The sequence below is a fragment of the Pleurodeles waltl genome, chromosome 8 (genome assembly GCF_031143425.1).
Source record: "Pleurodeles waltl isolate 20211129_DDA chromosome 8, aPleWal1.hap1.20221129, whole genome shotgun sequence".
Taxonomy (NCBI): Eukaryota; Metazoa; Chordata; class Amphibia; order Caudata; family Salamandridae; genus Pleurodeles; species Pleurodeles waltl.
Window position 1 is genome coordinate 815,566,972 of NC_090447.1, and position 20,584 is coordinate 815,587,555.

Sequence of the window (20,584 nt, forward strand, 5' to 3'; positions counted from 1 at the left end):
TGCATCTTCATTTTCTTGCATGATTATCGCATGTAAGTGATTATTTCAATAAAGAACACAGAGAAAAACACCAGCTACACGGATTTTGCATACCTTGTTTTTACTTGGGTTTGCTTTCTTTTCAAACTGTTAAGTTATGCACATGGACACAAATGTAATACTTTTTTTTCTCACATCAATGTCACAATGATAGTACTGTTTATCATGACATCAACTCAATTCTAGTGTTACCATTCCACATACAGTTCTCACTCTGTAAGTACCTTGTTTGCACATCACCAAGTAAAGTGTCCTGATTTATTTTGATGCCAATAAAATCTTTGTCTCAATCACACTTCAGAACTACAAAACTAATGTGTCTCATATTTGCTTTACCAGCTGCTGATATATTTTCAAATATTTGAACAGTTCATTTACAAGTATTTACATTTGGTTGTGTGTTAGAAGAAAACTAACAGGCTGCAGGCTTTCCTTTCACTATCCCTATATCCCACGTGATTGTCAGTTAGATCACTTTACAAAATCCTTTAACTATCTAGTTAGGGAATGAAAAGTAACCACCAATCCCCGTGCTAAAAAAGTAAGCAGCAATTTGTTAGATGGCATAGCCTGGCATGCCCTTTATTTCTGAAAGCAAGACAAATGTGACAAGACAAAAACAAAAATTAAGGTATCTTTATTGCCCATTCACCTTGTCATCTCCAGCATGGTTATTCTTGGGGTGCTGTAGCACCCCTTTCCCCCGCATACCTACTTCCAGTACTTTGACTTTTAGGGTGAGCCTTTGGGTTTAAAAGTGGCATTATCCGCCTGGACAGCACAAGACTGACACGAACGGGGGATTATGGCACTCTATTTAGATCGCTCTTGGTTCCGAGACTTGTGTAGTTAGCCTATCAACTTGCAGACAGAACGAAACATACAGGGATATCGGATAATCCGTGAGCTAATGAGAAGGAAGGATCAGTTTGTACACTGAGGAGACCTGCCAGAGAGTAAACGAGGCTATTTTTAGGTGAGACCACCCCTTTTTGCATCTGGTAAGCCAAGTAGGAAATCGTCAATAAATCGTCAAATTACCAATTACCTACACATCACTAAACTAGTGCAGAGTAAACAGTAAACAATAGCTGCATTCATTATTAGAACATCAGCACGGGCGAATGATAAAAAAGAGGAAAAGAGGAGTAAAGCAGTCTAACCAAATCCTATATTGTTTTTGCCATTGTGAGAAAATGTATCCAGCCCCACATAGCTCTCCCTTTGCTACTCTATATCAGCACAGCCCTCCCACTTCTTTCAAGTGCAAGGACATGTTCCCAGTGTCCTTAGCACCCTGATTTCCCTCTGGAGCTAGCAATAAAAACATACGTTTTTTGCTGCGTTACTCTGGATTAAAACACATAAACTGTATTCAGTCCTCAAGATGTTTGTTAAAATAATACATGAGAACTATACATGTATAAGGAACAATATTAGCAATGACCTTGTTTTCCTTACACCCTATATGCTCTATTGATAACCTCTCATCATTATTAATAAGTAAAATCAAACTAAAAATAATAGAACCTTTACAAACCCAGAAGATAAAATGCGTTTTATGTTACTTTACTAAAGGAAGAGGTCAAAGGTCATAAGCCCTAGGTTTAATAAAAACGTGCAATTGAGCTTGTAAAAAGCCTTGGGGGGAGTGAGGGTGGCTTCTATCGTTCACATAAGATTTGGTTTCATTTCTTGAAACTCTACAAGGACACTCTAAGTATCAATGAACACTGAAGTTAGTTTCTTTCGAAACTGTCATTTTGCTGTCTGTCACTTTGGCATGACACCCAAGAGAGTTTGGACCTCTAAATCATAGCCAAGTTTCCTCCCAGTTGATCTGCTGTTTCGACTTCCACAGAATATTTTCCTAACGTAAGATCACATTTTCACTGCAGTCAAAAGGTGGCTCTTCTGACCCTTGCCTCCACATCTGATTTGAAAAAGGGGTGTCTCCTACACTTTTTGGATGTGGAGATCCCCATGTAAACATATATGGCTTCAAAAGTGCTATTCAAGCATTCAGCTCGATTAGAACAAAGTTTCCTAAGGAATAAGTAAATACAAATGAAAATAAAGGCAATACATGCGTCAATGTAAATAACACAGAAATCATTAGTACAAAAAACAAAAATATTATGACAAAAAGGTAATTTTATTCCAACTGACCAGTCAAGAAACATGCTCAGTGCTCGGGTGATTCACACATTTCAGTGAGATAATACAAAGTGTTAGGAGAAGAAGGCCAAAAAAGATACATGACTACAGTTGAAGAGTCTATGGTTGTACTCTTAACGATTAAGTAGTCACAACTCAAATCAGACTTGCAACAAACTTCATAAGTTTGCTGTTGATGGTGTTTCGACCCACAATGATGACTGCGTCTTCATGAGGATGGCGAGATTCAAAAAAGGCCTGAGAGAAAAACAGAAATAAGTGCAGAGCAGTCTGAAAAAGATCTAACAAAAAAAGTCTGAAAAAATAAAAAATCTTCAGTCTGTCAGATATCTGTAAAGCAGTCATCACAGGAACTCAAATGGGGTGAATGAAATACCAACCACTGAAGACTTGCTACCAAATGGACCGACAGCAGTAGATGGTTATGGCCTGATTATCAGGGTCCTGCAAAACGTAAACTACAATAAGCGGCAGGACAAAACTGGCTGACAGGGCCAGCGAGTCAGGAGAACACTCAAGTGAGAAACTTCTCAAACGTCCTTGTGTGAGCAAATAAAAACCCGGGAAGTATAGGGTTTGTCGCTTCCATCCAAACGGGACATGCATAAGGGTTGCACAGAAATGCGACAACTAGCAGAAAAAAGCAGAATGTGGCAGAGAAGCAAGATCTGTTGGCACACATACCGAAACAGATATTTGTGCAGACAAATACACTTGATACAAGACCCATAATTGAATTACAGCACACTGTTCCCACTGCAAAACTGCCAATGTTGTGCTTTCGATACCCAAATCCCCCCAGATGATCAATCCTACAGTGCATGCAACTTCACACTTAAGTCACTGCGAACATAATTCCCAATTGTACATGTGCCCAGGCCTTTGTGTTGTACAGTTCATTCAAACACAGTTGAGCTGCTTCTATGTGGCTTTTAAATGTCTAGGAATTATTTTGTTGGTACCTGTGCTTGTGGTCCTCTTGGAGTAAACTGCGACAACATTATTTGCTGATCAAATAATTCCATTCTCTGCTGTCTCTGGATATCCAGTGTTGCACCCATTCCTTCTTGGCTCTCAGTGGTGGGTTGAGTAGATGAGAACAGGGGCTCCAGAGTGCAGGAACTGATCTTTGCCAACCAGTCAGGGATGTAGAACACTTTATTAATTTCCCACACATTGCTATTATAGCATAAACCAGCAACCTAAAAAGAAAACATAGATATTTGAAAAAGCAATGTTACCAAAGCAGGAATATGTGACGCTAGTTCCTAGATGTGGAACGTACAGACACTTTAAGAAACACATTCTCCATTTCATTTGATATCGTCCACAGTCCAGGTTTTAACACAAAGTTAGGATTTTCAGAATATAACAAACATAGCATAGGGAGTACTTATAAATCACATGTTCAACTCCGAGGAAATGTTGGTGCTGAATAACAGTGGTTTTATTGTTTCTCTACTCAATGAATATCCTATCTGTATCTTACTTGTACGTACAAATCTTTATTCGGCTATAAGCCATAAAAAGATACATCAATAAAATAACAGTAATAATATATGTACATTAATATTATTAAAACCTCCAAAAACAATGATACAATAAATCATTAGCAATCAATTGATCAAGTTGTACATCAACAATCCTGGTTCACTTAGATTCCATTTACTTAACCTAATTCAATAATCTCTTAGAGCTGGGTCCAATATGCCAAATTTATTCCACATGATAATACTTTGAATCTTAAAGTTGGAAATACAGATGGCATGCTAATAGGATTTGGGGAACTTGTTGTTTTTCATGGATATAACCGACTTCTATTAATTTCATCCTAGGGTGTGGGATGCTAGTTCTAGATCAAGAATTTTAAGCTTTCCCCGCTCTTGTTAGCAATCACGATTGTTCGTCAATTTTCCTACTTCTAGTGTCAGCAAGAGTACTTTATGTCACTTCTCTATCTCCTGTACTAGGACAGTATAATGTGGACAACGTCCTTTAGGATATATTTAAGCAGAGAAGAGATTAAGCAACAATATGGACTGGCCCAAAGAAACAATGATATCTAATTGAATTGTAAGATGCAAGATGCTAAAAACAAATTTAATTAATTAAAATCTATGCTCAATGTTCTCAGCACTTAATATACAAAATTATCTATCTTAAATACATTTACAGCAATAAGAGAGTGGTCTTATCTTTTAGATTACAATCGAAATTGCATAGCCTACGATATTCTAAAGAGTTAGGGCCACTTTGTCTCTTATATATGCGGCTGCTATTAGGAATCTGCTTATTCCAAATACTATATAAGCAGTGGTATCAGACCTCAAAATTCTTGTCGCTTCCTTGTGCTTCCTTATTCCTAGATTAATACAAATCGGGCGGATCCTCGTCCTTCTAGGCTTATCATAAACTTTGTAAAACAATAGCACATGCTCGATAGTTTCAATACTTCTCATATTGCATAAGTTGCAAATTGAATTGTCTCTATTATTTCTCAACCGGTCCCATTTTCCAGTGTATGCCTTAATTTGCAGGATTTCGTACCGGAATTTCATGTTAAGTATTTTTGCACGCCTTGGATGTTTTACATGTAGCCATTCTTCAAAGTTGGGTTTCTGTTTAATATTCAGAAACTGGGTGGTTAATCTTCCCAAATTCACTTTTCGATGGAGGTTAGAAAGATAATGCTCCCAGTACTCTCATTTCAGGAGAACCTCTGAATGCACAGTAAAAGTATAAGGATAGTCCCAGGATTTAAGCCCCAGTTTAAGAAATCAAAACCTCACATGGCGGAGCCAAGGGAAAGATACAGCTCTATCTAAATCGACTAGCTCCATTAGTGCTTCTCTGTAAGGAGCCACATCTGGTACTGTTCAAAGCCTGCACCAATAGAGCACAGGTCTTAATATTGCCAAATGATCAATTTGCTTTATATTCCAGTCTAGGAACATTGGGATCAGGGGTGATGAGGCAGGTAACTCTAATATACTTCTCATAAAGATGTTTTCTTGTAACATTAGCTGTTTCAGATTTGCTGATCCCCCATATAAAGCAGCAGCTTGTGCTTTATATCTGTAAACCTCAAGCACAGGGGATACTGCTTCTGCTCTTGATTTTCGGTATTTGTTACTAATCGCCGTGGAATTATACACAAGGGATGTTTTAGCTTTGTCCACATGGGGAGTCCATGATAATTTAGAATCCAACATTACCCCTAGGTAGTTAAAATATTTTACATGTTCCAATGTTTGCCCATGGATCGAAACATTCCTTCCAAGGAGTCTGTGGGTTCTAACAAGTGAGTATTTATAAATCACATGTTCAACTGCTGGGACATGTTGGTGCTGAATAACAGTTGTTGTATTGTTTCTTTACTCAATGAATATCCTATCCGTATCTTACTATTTGCTCATTACCAGTCCCAGGCGGTTAGGGGAAGGAGTAGAGGAGAACGGTAACAGGTTCCAAAGTCCGTAATTTGTAAGGTGCGAAGTGTGTCTCTGGCCTCAATGACAGCCAAAATTTTCCACCAGGTCAACAGGACAGAGACTTCAGGGAATGGTTAAAACGCCAGGAGGCAACCAGCTTGTTAATTTCATGTCAACAATGGAGCTAGCTGTTAAGTAACAACCCATGTAGATATACTCAGGCAATGCACTGCACTGACAGAGAAACATCAAAACCACTAGGGACCTTACAGCATTTAAATTTGTCTTAACACCGTCCAAGAAGGAGCAGTTTCGTATTACATTCTGAAAAGCAATCTACAGCCAAGACCAAATGTGTAGCTTCATGGGAAATTAAATTAGGAATTCAAATCACAGAAAATTCATGGCCGAACATATGGTTCAAAGTAGCTAAAGCGCCCATTTACAGTCAGCACAAGGAATATAGCTATACCATTCTGTTGCATTGGTACTTAACCCCACTTCGTTTATATGCAATGTTCGGGTCTGACACCTCACAATGAAATCAAGAGGCATAATCAGACCCAGTATTACAAGATCAGCTCAGACCAATCAAAACTTACCTCAGGGTGTGCCTTCACTGGACCACTGACTGATATGGCCTTGGATTCCCTCTGCCATTTCACCTCGCTTGTCTCCTAGACATTTTTAGCATATTGATAGGAAAGTCTACCATGGGTACCTTATACATCATGACCTTTTCTCTTCTTCAAGGTGTGCACTAATATTTAAACTTTTCACTAGGAAACTCAATGGTAAAACAAAGTCTCCAGTCCATTTATTAAAATCAGAAAAATTACTGTAACTGTTTTGCTCTACAGGATATTTAAATGACTTATCCCCCTCGTTTTGATGTTTGAAGCCTTAATTATCGCCAAAGTATATTTTCACTCCATGTATTGCAGTAAATGGATATTCCAAGTTAACTGTTGTAAATGTTGCACAATACAGTTTGATTTTTATTAGGCTTAATTTACTCAAATAAATATGTGGAATGGTTTATTGTCCCACGGGCAAAACGATTCTTGAGACTGGATGTTTGAAGAATGCTTTGGACACATAAAGACGATTGATTCTGAGTAGGAATGGATGCTAGAGGATTTACTTGATTGTGACAACTAAGAATCACACACATATGAGACCATGGTGGAAGGCTCTTTCAGACATCTGGGCAGAATTAAGTGTCAAATGTATCAACCCACTCTAAGCTGCATCTTAACTCGATAAATCAAACATAGACCAGGACAAGTAACCCCGTTACAATAAAGGTGCTCTTCAGAGTGCAGGAGCAAAGTTGCGCCCGAGCTCTGAACAGCACACTGGTGAAAGAAAGATCATTTTTTAGCTGCAGGTCTGCCTTTCCCTACTGACAGTGGCCCGGCCTGAATGTGAAAATGAGACAGTGATTTCCCTGCAGGTGGAACCGACATGGACCTAAAGAGACACTCTCGGGTGCCCTGACTGCGTGCACCTTTATGTGGTGCGCAATCAGTGCGTCTCCCAATACCTTCTTTGCTCCTTTGCCCAGATTTGTACTATAGCGTGGGTGCAAAGACAACAGTTTCACCCATTTGCATGGGGCCGTTCCCACATCCAAATGAAGACCTCCCTCACTGGGATTGCGCAAGCATGATCCGTTTACAGAAGAGACTCCATAAGCATGGGCAGCTCCATTCTGTGATACCAAACTGCCTCAGCAGCACAGAAAATACAGTGGGCACAGTGTCTCGCCTGCACTTGAAATGTATCTGAGAATAACAAGGAGGGAGAACTGTGTTGGCTATACAGTGTCAACTTTCAGCTCTTACAAAGTAGAAAAGAGTGCTAGAATTTACACTGGAAAATGTAAATGTACCAAAGGATTTTACCCATTCTGTGTCTATGGGAAAAAGCTTTCGTACATATGGCCCTAAGTGCTTCCTGGAGCATGTTCTATGGGCCATTCAAAGCCAAAAACGGTGCTGGTTGGAACATCCTCTTAAAAAAACCCTAGACACAGCTTCATTGTAACTAGGTCCGAGGAGAGAAACAGATTTACTTGGAGGATGAATGACTGACAAGACATTCCAGAGGACACGATGCAATCCTACTTCAAATGAGCAACGTCTAATACTTTGCAGGATGTGGTGACTGCTCAGGGAAGACTCAAGGAATGGGCCCACGTTTATGAAGCAACTAATCTATAATATGATCTGATAGAGGTCCTAAAACAAAAGTCAGTTTTCCAATCAAGATGGTAATCAAATGGGTTACGCATTGTGAAGAGTAGTGTTTTGTGTCCTGTATGCACCGAACAAGAAACACTGCTCTCCTCTCAGGCGCAAGGTTTCTCAGAACTGATGCATCCCTTCCAACCACCTCAGCCTTTTCCCTCCTTAGTTGCAGTTTTGCTGTTTTTATAACGTTTCATTTACGTTAATGGCTCACTTTGATTAGACTTCAGTTCTGATGAGCGTAAACAGTAGTTGGTTATTCAGAGGATCACCAAATATCCCTTGTTTTAATTGGAGTACTTTCATCCAACAACAGTGACTGCAAAAACGATTATAGAGTGAACAATTATACAGGACCATTGTGATTCTTTTGTGACCTTTGGTGGACCAGTATTATCCCATAATAGCAGGATATAGTTCCAAAATCATGCAAAATGACCCTACAACAGGTACTGCTAGCCACTATATCCTAAACTAAGCTCAAACATAGGCTATTGAAACACATAATGAACAAAAGCTAGCCTGATAACACTGAATATGTTGATTTTTTTTTTTACAGAAAATAGACACTGCTACCAAAGTGGTCGTTGTTACATAGTTTCGAGTGTCACTCATTTGCATTACAAGAACTGAGGGATATGACTCAGACATGGTGCTTAGGGGTTGACTCGGGCCTTAGCATCACACAAAATGACAGTGAGTGGGTGGGGCTGGGGAAGGAAAGCTGCCCTGAGCGATAATGGTAGTGTTGGGGCCGCTCCTGTGGATATGCAACAGTGGGAAGACTATGACTTTCAGAAGTGGTGTGGGAGGTAGGAAGCCTGTGTCGGGGAGAGTGCAGCTGGAATGCGCCCCCCCCAAACGCTTCCCCCTCTACCACTCCGCCCCTGCGGCACAGAAACCAGATTGCTTATCTGGGGTGGTTCCGTGATAAAACTGGTACCGGAGCCAGTCATTTCTGTTGATTCCCCTGTCAATCTGGTAGCAGGCGGCATCGGTAGGCCTACCAGTGCGTGCAAACTTTCCTGGAGGGTAAAAGACAGGTATCCACCCCAGGGGCAGTGATTTGTCAGTTAGTGCTGAAAGGTTTTTGTACCTGGGAGAAGAGGTTTTTTCATCTGCGTTGGGTGCTGGTGGGGGGTGAAGGGGTACAGACTATTAGGTGTCCCTCGGCGGTATGGTTGGAAGTGGAGGCCTTTGGGGATGGGGACCCTGGGAGATGGGTGTGGTGTCATGTCCCTCTGTCGGTGGTGAAAACCTCAGTAGGACAGGGACAGTTTCCAAGCAGCCAGGTTTCACAGGTAGGTACAGAACATGCGTTCATGTGCCAGCTGGGGAAGTCTGGTGCGGGCTTGGAGCCTCATCCTGAAGACAGATCTTGCGTCAGTGCGGTCGGCGCAGGACCATTTGGAGAGACAGCAGGGTACAGGATTTGCGGCTGCACTGCCAAGTTTTGACCCTTCACAAAACTTATATGACACCCAATTTGGCGATGGTGGTGTGGGTGACAGAGAGATGCATGGCACCAGTGCGGATTGTGGAGTGTTCAGTGGTGTGAATGAGTGGAACTTGGATTATGAGGAGCGGGAAGTGGAAGAGGGGGAAACTGTAGAGGAGCAAGAATGCGAATGGTGGGTGGGGTTTCCAGGGAACTATTATGGGGAGGGGCGGTACTAACGGGGAGAGGACACTTGGGCGATCATTCTGACCCTGGCGGTCAAAGACCGCCAGGGCGGAGGACCGCGGGAGCACCGCCGACAGGCCGGCGGTGCTCCAATGGGGATTCCGACCGCAGCGGTAAAGCCGCGGTCGGACCGGCACCACTGGCGGGCTCCCGCCAGTGTACCGCCGCCCCATTGAATCCTCCAAGGCGGCGCAGCTTGCTGCGCCGCCGAGGGGATTCCGACCCCCCCTACCGCCATCCAGATCCCGGCGGTCCGACCGCCGGGATCCGGATGGCGGTAGGGGGGGTCGCGGGGCCCCTGGGGGCCCCTGCAGTGCCCATGCCACTGGCATGGGCATTGCAGGGGCCCCCGTAAGAGGGCCCCTACATGTATTTCACTGTCTGCTGCGCCGACAGTGAAATACGCGACGGGTGCAACTGCACCCGTCGCACAGCTTCCACTCCGCCGGCTCGATTCCGAGCCGGCTTCATCGTGGAAGCCTCTTTCCCGCTGGGCTGGCGGGCGGTCTGAAGGCGACCGCCCGCCAGCCCAGCGGGAAAGTCAGAATTACCGCCGCGGTCTTTCGACCGCGGAACGGTAACCTGACGGCGGGACTTTGGCGGGCGGCCTCCGCCGCCCGCCAAGGTCAGAATGAGGGCCTTGGTGTTTTACAGAAAGCAGAGGAGCATCCAAACAAGGAGACTGGAATCATGATGGAGTCAAGACCTGTGCCACAGCGGACGGTTTTAGTGAGGACACCGACCTCAATGCCACGTAAGATTGCTTGCGGGACCAAAGGGAGAGATGGGCCGGTGGAGGTGGAGGTGGGGATTCGGGAAAATATGGGAGATGTTCAACCAATACAGGCATGGGGCATTCGGTTGTAGAGGGGTAAGTATGTTCAAGATCAGGGTACAGGTATAGAGATGGACGGGCTTGAAGACACAGACAGGGATGTCACAAGCGGGGGCACTAAGCCAGAGCAGAGCCTGCTGGGAGAGACCAAGCAGAAGGAGAACAAGAAGAAAAGGAAGGATATTAATCGAACCAAGCTTCCGTATATGCGAGTTACGAAGCAGCTGGTGGAGCATTTAATGCTGGGGAAAAAAGAACGCACATGGAAAGAGGAATATAGCGAACTTTTTAAATTGCTGCACAGAGAAATATAGGCTAAAGAGGGGTAGAAGGAAGGGGAATTTGAGCTCTTGCGCAGGCCAAAGGTTCTAGTAAACCGAAAATTGGACAGTGGCTTTCCTCAGCTATGCAAGCGTCTACTGTGAAACGTACCCCGAGAGGTGTGTGGCGCTATTTAAATATATGGACGTGGTGCGTAAAGTACAGGTAATTTTTGGGGGCATGGCATGGGTGCGTTACGATGAGGAGTTCAGGGCACACCTGGCGGAAGATGCTGATGGAATTTGGGGACAATTGGATAACAAACTATTTTTACAGACAATGACACCTGAACGACCAGCTCCATCGACTTACACAGTGAATGATAGCCGGTTATTTACAAGTCCTTTCGAGGGCACCCCGCTTCGGCTGGGTGGGACAGCAGGAAGAGGACAAGGGGGCACATCGGGAGCGTGTTGGTCTTATAACGGGGCAGTGTTGGCAAGAATACTGCAAGTACAAGCAAGAATGCTCTAAATGAGGAGGCAAGCACATGCTCATGCAATGTGGACTGCAGGCTGGAGGGAGCTTTCGGGCAGGGCTCTGGACCGCGGGAGGAGTCGGGGTCAACAGCAGGCACTGGGAAAAGGCTCATACTACAGTTAAGATGGACAGGTTATTATACTGGCCACACCAGGTATGCTTGGAGCAGGAGTGGCAGTTGTTGGGGGTTGATTTTGTTGACGGTTTTCGTATATGCTATGTTGGACCAAGAGGAAGGCAATGGGCAGGGAACCTCCAGTCGTTGAGGGGGCAGGAAGCTTTGGTATGGATCAAATTGATGAAGGATGTGCATGTGGGGTGGATGGAGGGCCCTTTACGGGAGTTGCCTTTGGATGATTTGCATATTTCTCCTATTGGGGATGTGCCGAAAAAGAAACCTGGGGAATTTAGCTTGATCCACCATTTGTCTTGGCCGGAGGATTTATCTGTGAATGACTTTATCCCTGAAGCTTTCAGTAGAGTTAATTATGTGTCAGTGGACACAGCTGTGGAATTAGTGAATAAGCTGGGAGAAGGAGCACTCATGCGACGTGAAATCTGCATTTCATCTTCTGCCAGGTCACCTGGCGGATTATGAGCTGTTAGGTATCCAGTTTGGGGTATTTTATCTTTGTTGACAAGGCTCTCCCAATGGGTTATCGGTTTCCTGTTCCTTGTTTGAGGCTTTTAGTTCCTTTTTGAAAAAGATATTTGTTCATGTGGGAGGAAGGGATACCATGACACAGTATTTGGATGATTTCTTTGTGGTTGGGGCAGCAGGGAGCCAGGACTGTCAGCATAGTTTGATTTGTTCAAAGAGTTTATGCACGATTTTGGGGTCCCGTTGGCCCCCGAACAAATTGTGGGTCCTGTGCAAGTAATTACATTCTTAGGAGTGGAGCTGGATTCTGGGAAAATGGAGGTCAGGTTGCCAAGAGATAAGAAGATTTGCAGCTTGGAATTGTTGGAACATACAATTCAGAAGAACAAGGTGCGAGTGAAAGATATTCATGTCCGTTTGGGCCATTTGAATTTAATTTGTAGAGATGTGTGGGTGGGGCTACATTTTGCAGGAGAATGGGGTGGGCGCTGTCAGGGTCAAGCTTGCCACATCACCACTTACGTCTCACTGCTGGGGTGGAGGAGTATTTGCAGCTGTGGCACACTTTTTTGGAAGAATTTAATGGAGTACCCATGGCAGACTTGGGAGAGGAGAGATGGAGTGGTCCATTCAATTGTTTTCCGATAACAGAGAGAGACTTGGTTTCGGTCTTTTTTTGGCATGGAAAGTGGTGTGCGGAGGAGTGTCCAGCCGCACGGAAGGAGATGGGGGGGGATGGTGCCGGAAGTATTGATTTCCTCTAATTTTTTTCCACTGGTGGTGGCGGTCTGTTTATGGGGTTGCTGCTTTGTGAACAAACAGGTGCTGTTCAATGTGGACAACATGTCAGTGGTGCATATGGTTAATCTGCAGTCTCCCAGAGACCCCATGGTTTGGAAGTTGCTGCGAGTGTTTATGTTGGAATGTTTGAGATTTGAATGTTGCAGGCATGGATAATGAAATTGCTGATGCTCTTTCTCGTTTCCAGTGGACCAGGCTCTGTGGGCTTGTACCGTGGGCAGACAAGATAAAAATGGAGGTGCCGACTCACCTGTGGGCGATCGGCGAGAGTCAATCAGACGTTTGTTATTGAGCTCCTTTTCAGGGTCCACAAGGCAGGAGTATTGGCTGGATTGGGAGGAATTCCTGAGATCTGAGGTGATGAGGAGCGGTGCTGCAATGGTGAGTTGATGAGGAGGAACGTTGTGGTAACTTTCATATTGAATTTGATGAACAGAGGGTTATCAGTGGTCACCATCGCAGGTAAGCTGGCGGGGATTGCTTTTTTCTGGACACTGTTATGGGGTTATGTGCCTACGAGCAGGTGAGATGGGCCCTAGGATGATACGGGTTTGGACTGGGGAAAGGGGGCAAGGGTGAGGAGGCCCATTACACTGCACATGCTAAAGATTGTCTTGTCTCTTCCAAGCGTATGCTGCAATGAGGGAGAGGCACGGATATTCGCTGTGATTTTGTTGTGGCTCTTTCTTGGTGCCTTAAGGGTCACAGAGGTGGTGGGCTCCAGAGCGCTGGTAGGTGTTTGGTGGGAGGATGTGAGGGGGTTTGCGGATGTGGTCCAGATCTGGGTACCACTCTCTAAAACTGATCAGACAGGCAGGGGTATGTGTATATCGATGAAGGATTATTCGGATTGAAGCATCTACCCGAAGGAGGGAATGGTTGGCGTTTTGCCTCAGAAGGCAGGAAACTGGGCAGATTTTTCGTCATGAGGATGAGATGGTTTCACCAGCGGCCCAAGTTTTGGGTGTCCTGTGCAAGGTGCTTGTTTTTCTGGGTTACGGAGCTCATGAGTTTGGGATACACTCTTTTAGGATAGGTATGCCAAAAAATGCTGAAATGCGGGGTTGGTCACTGGTGGAGATTAGAAGAGCGGGGTGCTGGCGCTCAGAATGCTACAAGCCCTATTTACGAGAAGGCTGGATGTTTGGCGATCATCAGTAACATGCGTCTGTTTTCTCCTAGGATGCATGCAGGGCACCGGGCCGGGCCTGCCCTATGTGTAAAGATAAACACGTGGGGGCTCGGACCTCTCAGGTGAAAATTGTTATATTCACAAAACCTAACACAACCCCCAAAGGTGAGCCACCCCCTCCATTACCTCCATGACACAATGATCATCCTATCAGCTTCAATCCTGCAGGCAATACAGAAGTACAGTTCCTCCTTGGCAGGAGAATAGACAAGCTGAAACTGGATGTTTCTCTCCTGTGCCAGGATCTGCACAACACTATGAAGTGGGTCACAGAAACAGAAAAACGCATCATTGAGACCGAAGACACCTTACACCTTAGAAACTACGGTCTCCAGATTGCAAAACATGGTCAACCATCTAAAAAGTGGGCAGAGGATGTAGAAAGGTGCCCCTGCGGAAATAACATTAGGATTGTGGGCATCGCAACCTGGCTACTGTCCTGACTCCTGAAGAAAGAACTGTCTGCTTGGTTTGCCGTGCAGTGGGCGCTTAGGTCGCTGGCTCCAAAACTTCCCACGGGGGTTCCTCAACAACCCCATCATTTACCATATCTTCAAATTGCTGATCGAGATGTCATCCTCAGTACCTCAACATTCAAGATGTCCTGCTATACAAAGCTGCCAAGGCAAGGGTTGTCCTGGACTATACACTAAAAGTCCAGCAACAGAAACATAATTTTCTAGAACAAATACATGTTACTTCTCCCACTGAGACTGAAGGTCATTTACCAAAATAAAATGCTCTGCTTTGATATCCTTGAGGTTGCTTGGAAGTGGATGGAAGAGAGATACAATCTTAGGAGCAAAGTACAACACTCACCTATCTGCCAAGAAGGCCCTGGGAAGATCTGGGGATGGACACAATTACCACAGGGGTGGGGGCTTCAATGGCAAAGCAGACTGGGGACTGGATAGATCCACTCAAACCAATCAGGACGGAAGGGGAATGCCCCCCACCCCCTACTAACAAGAATTATAGAGGTAATGGGTCTAAAAGATGGGCAGAGGAGGCCCCATTCTCAGGAGAAGGGATACACCTACTATTCAGGGGCGCACAGAGTGTTCTCCTAACTTGATTACTTCCTCCTACCTAATTCTGAGTCTCATAGACTGGGTGACATTCATAGCCATGCCACAGGCCTGTCAGATCACTCTCTCCTAGCGACTACAGCTTAGCCTCCAATGATCTCGACAGGCATGACGTCTAAACGCTTGGTGGCTCTAGGAAGCCAAAACTAAAACGCATTTTCAGACAGCCATACACAACTACATAGAGACCAATAAAGGCTCTGTTGAGTCCCCTGAGATTCCCTGGGAGGTGTTCAAATTCACGATTAGGGGGATTTCAAAGGCCACATTTCAGGGACACTAAAGAGGCAAAGAAACAAAGTAACTAACCTAAAGGCCTGAATTCTAGAACTAGAGGCCGAATATGACAGATCTGAAGCTCACAAAACACTCAGGGATTCTTTACACAATCAAATGGTCCTAAAGCAGTTGCTCCTTGACGAGGTACGGATGGTGTGGCTCGCCATACAAAGTGGGGTTTACCACTGGGGCGACAAAGCAGGCAAGACTCTGCTCCAACACAAATCGCCACACTTTTATTACACATATAATTGACAATTAAAGTATCTGGCTCGTTGTGGAAGCAGCTGTTTCCCAGCAATTAGTCTCTTACTAACGAGAACATTATGCCCAACCTCCAAAGAGCGACCCAACTGTCCTCCAGGACTTTGTAAAGGATCTACTTAAATGAACTCTAACAGCAGCAGAGCCTCGCTCTAGGGCCCCTTCATGTGGGAGGAACAAGAGGAAGCTCTGTCCCAGCTTCTCCCATGAACACCCCTGCTAACAATGGATTCCCAGCGGAATTCGTTAAAGTGTATAGAACTTTACTTCTTGACCACTATACAAGATTTTACTAAAAGCACAGGAGACAGGCACCTGCGTCTTGCGGCCATCTGACTGCTTCTCCTCCTACAGCCCCATATCCCTCTTATATACAGAAGTGGACATATAGGCTAAAGCCCTAGCAAGTAATATGATGCTTGCTACTTTGGTCCAGCCAGACACAGAGATCTGGGATTTTGGGCAACACTACCATTATCCATTAACAAAATGGCAGCCCTTCCCCGTCTACTCTAGCAATTACAGAACTACCCATATCCCTTATCATTGATCTGCTTCAAGAGATTTGACTCACTATTACTTGACTTCCTCTGGAGCCACTGTACTCCTGGGTACAAATCTACATATGATGTTGTCATCACGACGCTGGACATGACTTCCTACTATAGAGCAGCACACATCATAGTGAATTAATGGTGGTTTGACACTGAGGTAAACCCAGCCTTCACAAATGAAAAATGGGCAACGCTAGGCACTCTCCTACAGCACTTGGTATATGGGAGAAAGCTCCCTGGAAATATACCACCAGCTACAACCATAGCACACCAAATCTGGCTACGCGCTCACAAAGGTCTTGGATAGAAGGGATGCTTCTCAAACGAAACTCCACAGGGGGGGAAGGGGGAAAGTTGAGATCAACATTCAGCATGGCTGTTTTGTTATTTGCAGAAAGGGCACTGTGGGAGACTCATTAGTAATGGCTCTCTGTATTTTACTTTCTGTAGCTATTTTCATTGATTTTACCTGCAATACTTCGCCTCCGTTTTCCGTACATAGATTTTTTCGCCCAGGCATCTAACACTAAGTATTTTCATTTGTGACAAACATTTGGCTCAGAACCTCTCTATTTTTCAGATATATTACTTTTTCCCTCGATCTTTCTTTTTGTATTTGACTTTTGCCCTCGTCACTCTAATAACTACATTAATTTACAAACGGTGGCAGATTTATAACACTGTAGCGTACAAAGAGGGATACAGCAATATTTACTTTGCGGTATTGGTTTTTGATATGTCTATATTAAGAAAAACATAGAAAATGCACACAATTTTAAAATGGACTTCAAACTAATTTTAGAAAATAATTTAGCAAGGTGATCATTTATTTCCACAACTTGAAATTCTATTTATGAATTAGTGTCCTGCGTGTTTATACACAAAGTAGACCTGAAACTTGTGAAAGCGTGCTCTATCACACATCCTGCAAGCAGTTTTACAATACTGATAACATTTTATTTTCCCTGCCTACATGGACGATTCACGGAACCATTGTCTGTTTGTGAGACGTAGCTAATGGCAAAGATATGATAAGCTGCTATCTCAATGCCCAGAAAACCTACCGATCTTGTCAAGTAACCGCATTGACACACAGGTTCACGGTAAGGTGAGGCCTTATTTATTTTTGCATTATTTTGCGCCAAAACCATCTAATCAGGTCTACTGTCTTGCCTCAAATAATGTTTAGTAATTATAACACCAAACTGCACACTGCCCAATAAAATTACTTCCCTAATACTCGGATTGTTGTCAAGGCTGTAAACGCATGTATAAAATTCACGTGGCTTCTGTATTTTTTAATTCACATTTTCTTTTTGTTAATAATTTTACATAACACATTTTATATTATCATCTCAGAGTATTATGACGACGAAACGCTATTATGACCTTTGTATTATTCATATGTAATTGTACGTCAGAAAATCAAGGTCTAAATTATTGACCTGCACATATACAGACTCCACAATATCACTAAGAACATAAAGTCAAGGTAAACATATATAGGGAAGTATAGATTCACTATTCTAACACCATGTTTACTTACTTTAGGAACGAACCTCTTTTTGTATGCTCACATCTGGCCCTATCCCCCAGTGTTGGACTGATGCAGCTGGTTTTTAAACTCTGTAGTGCACTGGGCGCTGCTGTCAAGGCCCCACCGCTTTGTTCTGACCCCCAATTTCTGCATACGTTTGGCTAATACCAGATTGTCTCATTTAACGTGCCGATAGCTCCCTAAAATATGGTACCAGAGGTAACCAGGGCTAGTAAGTTAGATGTCACTAGTGGACTGCACTTAATTGTGCCACCACTACAGTGATAAGGGGAAAATGTGACTCTAGGCCTGCCGCTGCATCCTGGAATATGCACCTTTAAACCTCCCAACTCAGCATGGCAACATAAATCCTTTGGCCAAGTCAAAACCTACCTTTTTAGGCTGAGCCTAGACAGCGCTGGCGCTGTCAGCAATCTGTTGTATGTACTTTGTAGGCTTGAACCCCACCCATTGCTTTTGATTTTTCTAATTGCTTGTCTTTAAAAATTCCTTGCTTGCATGTGGGTAATTTGTCGTCTTGCTCCCTCCTTTAAGTAACTGGTTCACTCCCGTGGAGCATCACCGCATGACTTGTAGGTTCCTGCTTTTTTCTATTTTATGTTCTGCTCAGAATTTTATTTTTATATTCTGAACAGCTCTTCACACATGGGAACGTCTTTTGTGTGGCTAAATGTGTGATTTCTCTTGTTTTGTTTCCTGCTCGTCTGTGCCATCCCTCCCACCACCACCCGCCTGTCAATTCTGAGGTCAGAGGCAGTGTTCTAAAGCCCACAAGTCTCCTAAGACTCGACAGTTGCTCTCGGGCGCCATTGCTTTCCCCTTACTGCACCCTTATTTTACAGTGTACGTTAAAGCTGATAAATATGCTTGTTTCTATCGGCTCCTGTTGCATGTATATTTTTTAATAACTTGTTTGCGTTATGTGGTGTTGGGCTTGTTTTGGCAACATGAGCATGCCTCAGGCGTCTTTTCAAAGGACATTGCGCTTATCTTTTTTTCATCCCTTGTGATGCGATTTCCCAGCCCACAGCCTTGTTAGCGTCTGCTTCATCTTCACTCGAGTTTCACACAGTGGGAATAAGCGTTCAGAGCGTGCTGTCAGCATGGTCAAGCTCCGAAGGCCTGTGTTTTGTTCTGTATCACATTTGTTGTATGGCAGCACAGTCTACTGCACTCATTCATACACCCTTAATAGCCATCGCTTCTGTCCCAGAGGATCAAGACTCTGGCATTGTACTTCTGTCTGCGCTTGTGCTAAATTTAGCTTTCCCTGAACAAATCTCCAGGCCCCCTCTTCTACCACTTTCAGATGCAAACTGATTTAAGATGCGTGCATTTCACAATAAAGTTATGCACACGGTGCAGGGTAGAAGGACTTTTGCAATAAAAAAGCCTAGTTTGGTGGTTGTGTGAACAATGTTCTGCATGCCTTCCACAAGTCAGCCACAATGTTCTGTTCCAAAAACTTTCCTCTCCAGGCAAACACAGCCTTAAGTTTCCCTAATCCACGCACCCCTGCTTCCTTTCAGTCCTGCCAGATGTTCATCGTTTGTCCAGCATAACTCTCTCTCCCTACACAAGCTGGAACATTACTGGCCTACCCACGCACACCCTAGCAGTAAAAGTGTCACAGCTCTCTCTCTCCCACAGCGAGGCCGTCACAGCTTTCCCACGCCCCAGGAAGTTAGGGCACCACTGGTCTTGTGCCCCCTTGGACGGTCACAGCTCTCACTCACTCTAGGTAGCTAGGTCATCACAGCTATCCGACTCATTGTCTCCCACCCCTGGCAAAAAATCATAGCTCTCATTCCCTGCAGTTACATTGTCACATCTTCCATTCATGTTTCTATTGGTGTTTAGTGGGCTTATGAAATGACTCTTTGCTCTGTTTGTGATACCACTGTCTTTATACGTCCCTCCTTGTCCTTGTTGATGCTTCAATGTCTCAAATGTACTTGTCTCCGTCTTGGTGTTTGTGTCTCTGCTGATCCATCCTTGGTCCCGTTTCAAACTTCACCTTTGGTTGTTTTTAAGGTATTTTCCTCTCTCGGATTGCCACTTTATGGTATTCTCAGCTCTTCGGTTAGGCCCAGGTGATATTTTCATTACATCAGCGTAATCTCATTTACTTTCTGAATTCCATATTATGCTTGCTATGCTAATTGTCTGAAATTACACCAGGTCATATAATTGTTTGGTGAAAAATCCCTATGTGGGAGCCCAGGAACAATAAAAACAAACAGAATGGCACTGCTGTCCGTGTTACTGTAATTCAGTGCTAGTTTTTAAGCTAAAAATGTAAGCTGCTAGTTTGTATTTTACAGTAAAATATAGCAAAAATGCTGGATTTTGCCTCGTGACATTTTGTGTCATTTTCATAAACCTTTGTGTAAATATGCAAGATCAAATTTCACACACTACTATTTTCAGTATCTGTAAAGCCACTTTCTTAGCCCTTCTGGTGTCTTTTTGAAAGAGGTCTAGCAGGTTAGTTGTGTCTCTGAACCACTCTCCTTGACTCTATTCAGTGACTTGAAAGATCTATATGTGACCTTATTGGTGTTTTGTGGTCTTTGAAGCTCTCTCCTTTTCCCTGTTGTTGTCTTACTGTAAGATATTTTACCGGTTAACTCGCTACCATGAGTCTTCAGCCTTCTGTGCTGTGCTTCCCCTCTCCAGCTTCCTACCAAGCTCCAGTTGTTCCCGCAAAACCCCACCAGGATCACGATTCCTCCTGCAAGCACCATCCCCCAGACCCTTTACTTAGTCCATTCCTGATTACCTGCCTGATCGTGTTTCTTCTATCAAGGAAAGGTTCCACCGTCCTTCACATCCTCCCCGCCCTGTTTCTCCCCCCCATCCTCTTCTACCATATAGCCACTCAGTCCTCTCCACCATACTTTCTCCTTCATTCGTTTCAAAGCTGTCACCATTTCATCTCTCCCTATCTCCCCTTCACCACCCTCAGCCTTTCTTCCTCACCCCTTGGCTACCAATGCTGTCACACTCTCCGTTCCTCACCTCACA

At 44.1% G+C, this 20,584-nt stretch overlaps 1 protein-coding gene across 1 annotated transcript in view; it reads right to left on the minus strand.

The window, feature by feature from the left end:
* Positions 1-20,584, minus strand: part of UBAC2 (UBA domain containing 2) — a 695,090-nt gene that overhangs the window by 188,862 nt on the left and 485,644 nt on the right. The window contains exon 7 of the mRNA XM_069205081.1: positions 3,180-3,419. Within this exon, the coding sequence (XP_069061182.1) occupies positions 3,180-3,419 (240 nt within the window). The remainder of the gene's footprint in view (positions 1-3,179; positions 3,420-20,584) is intronic.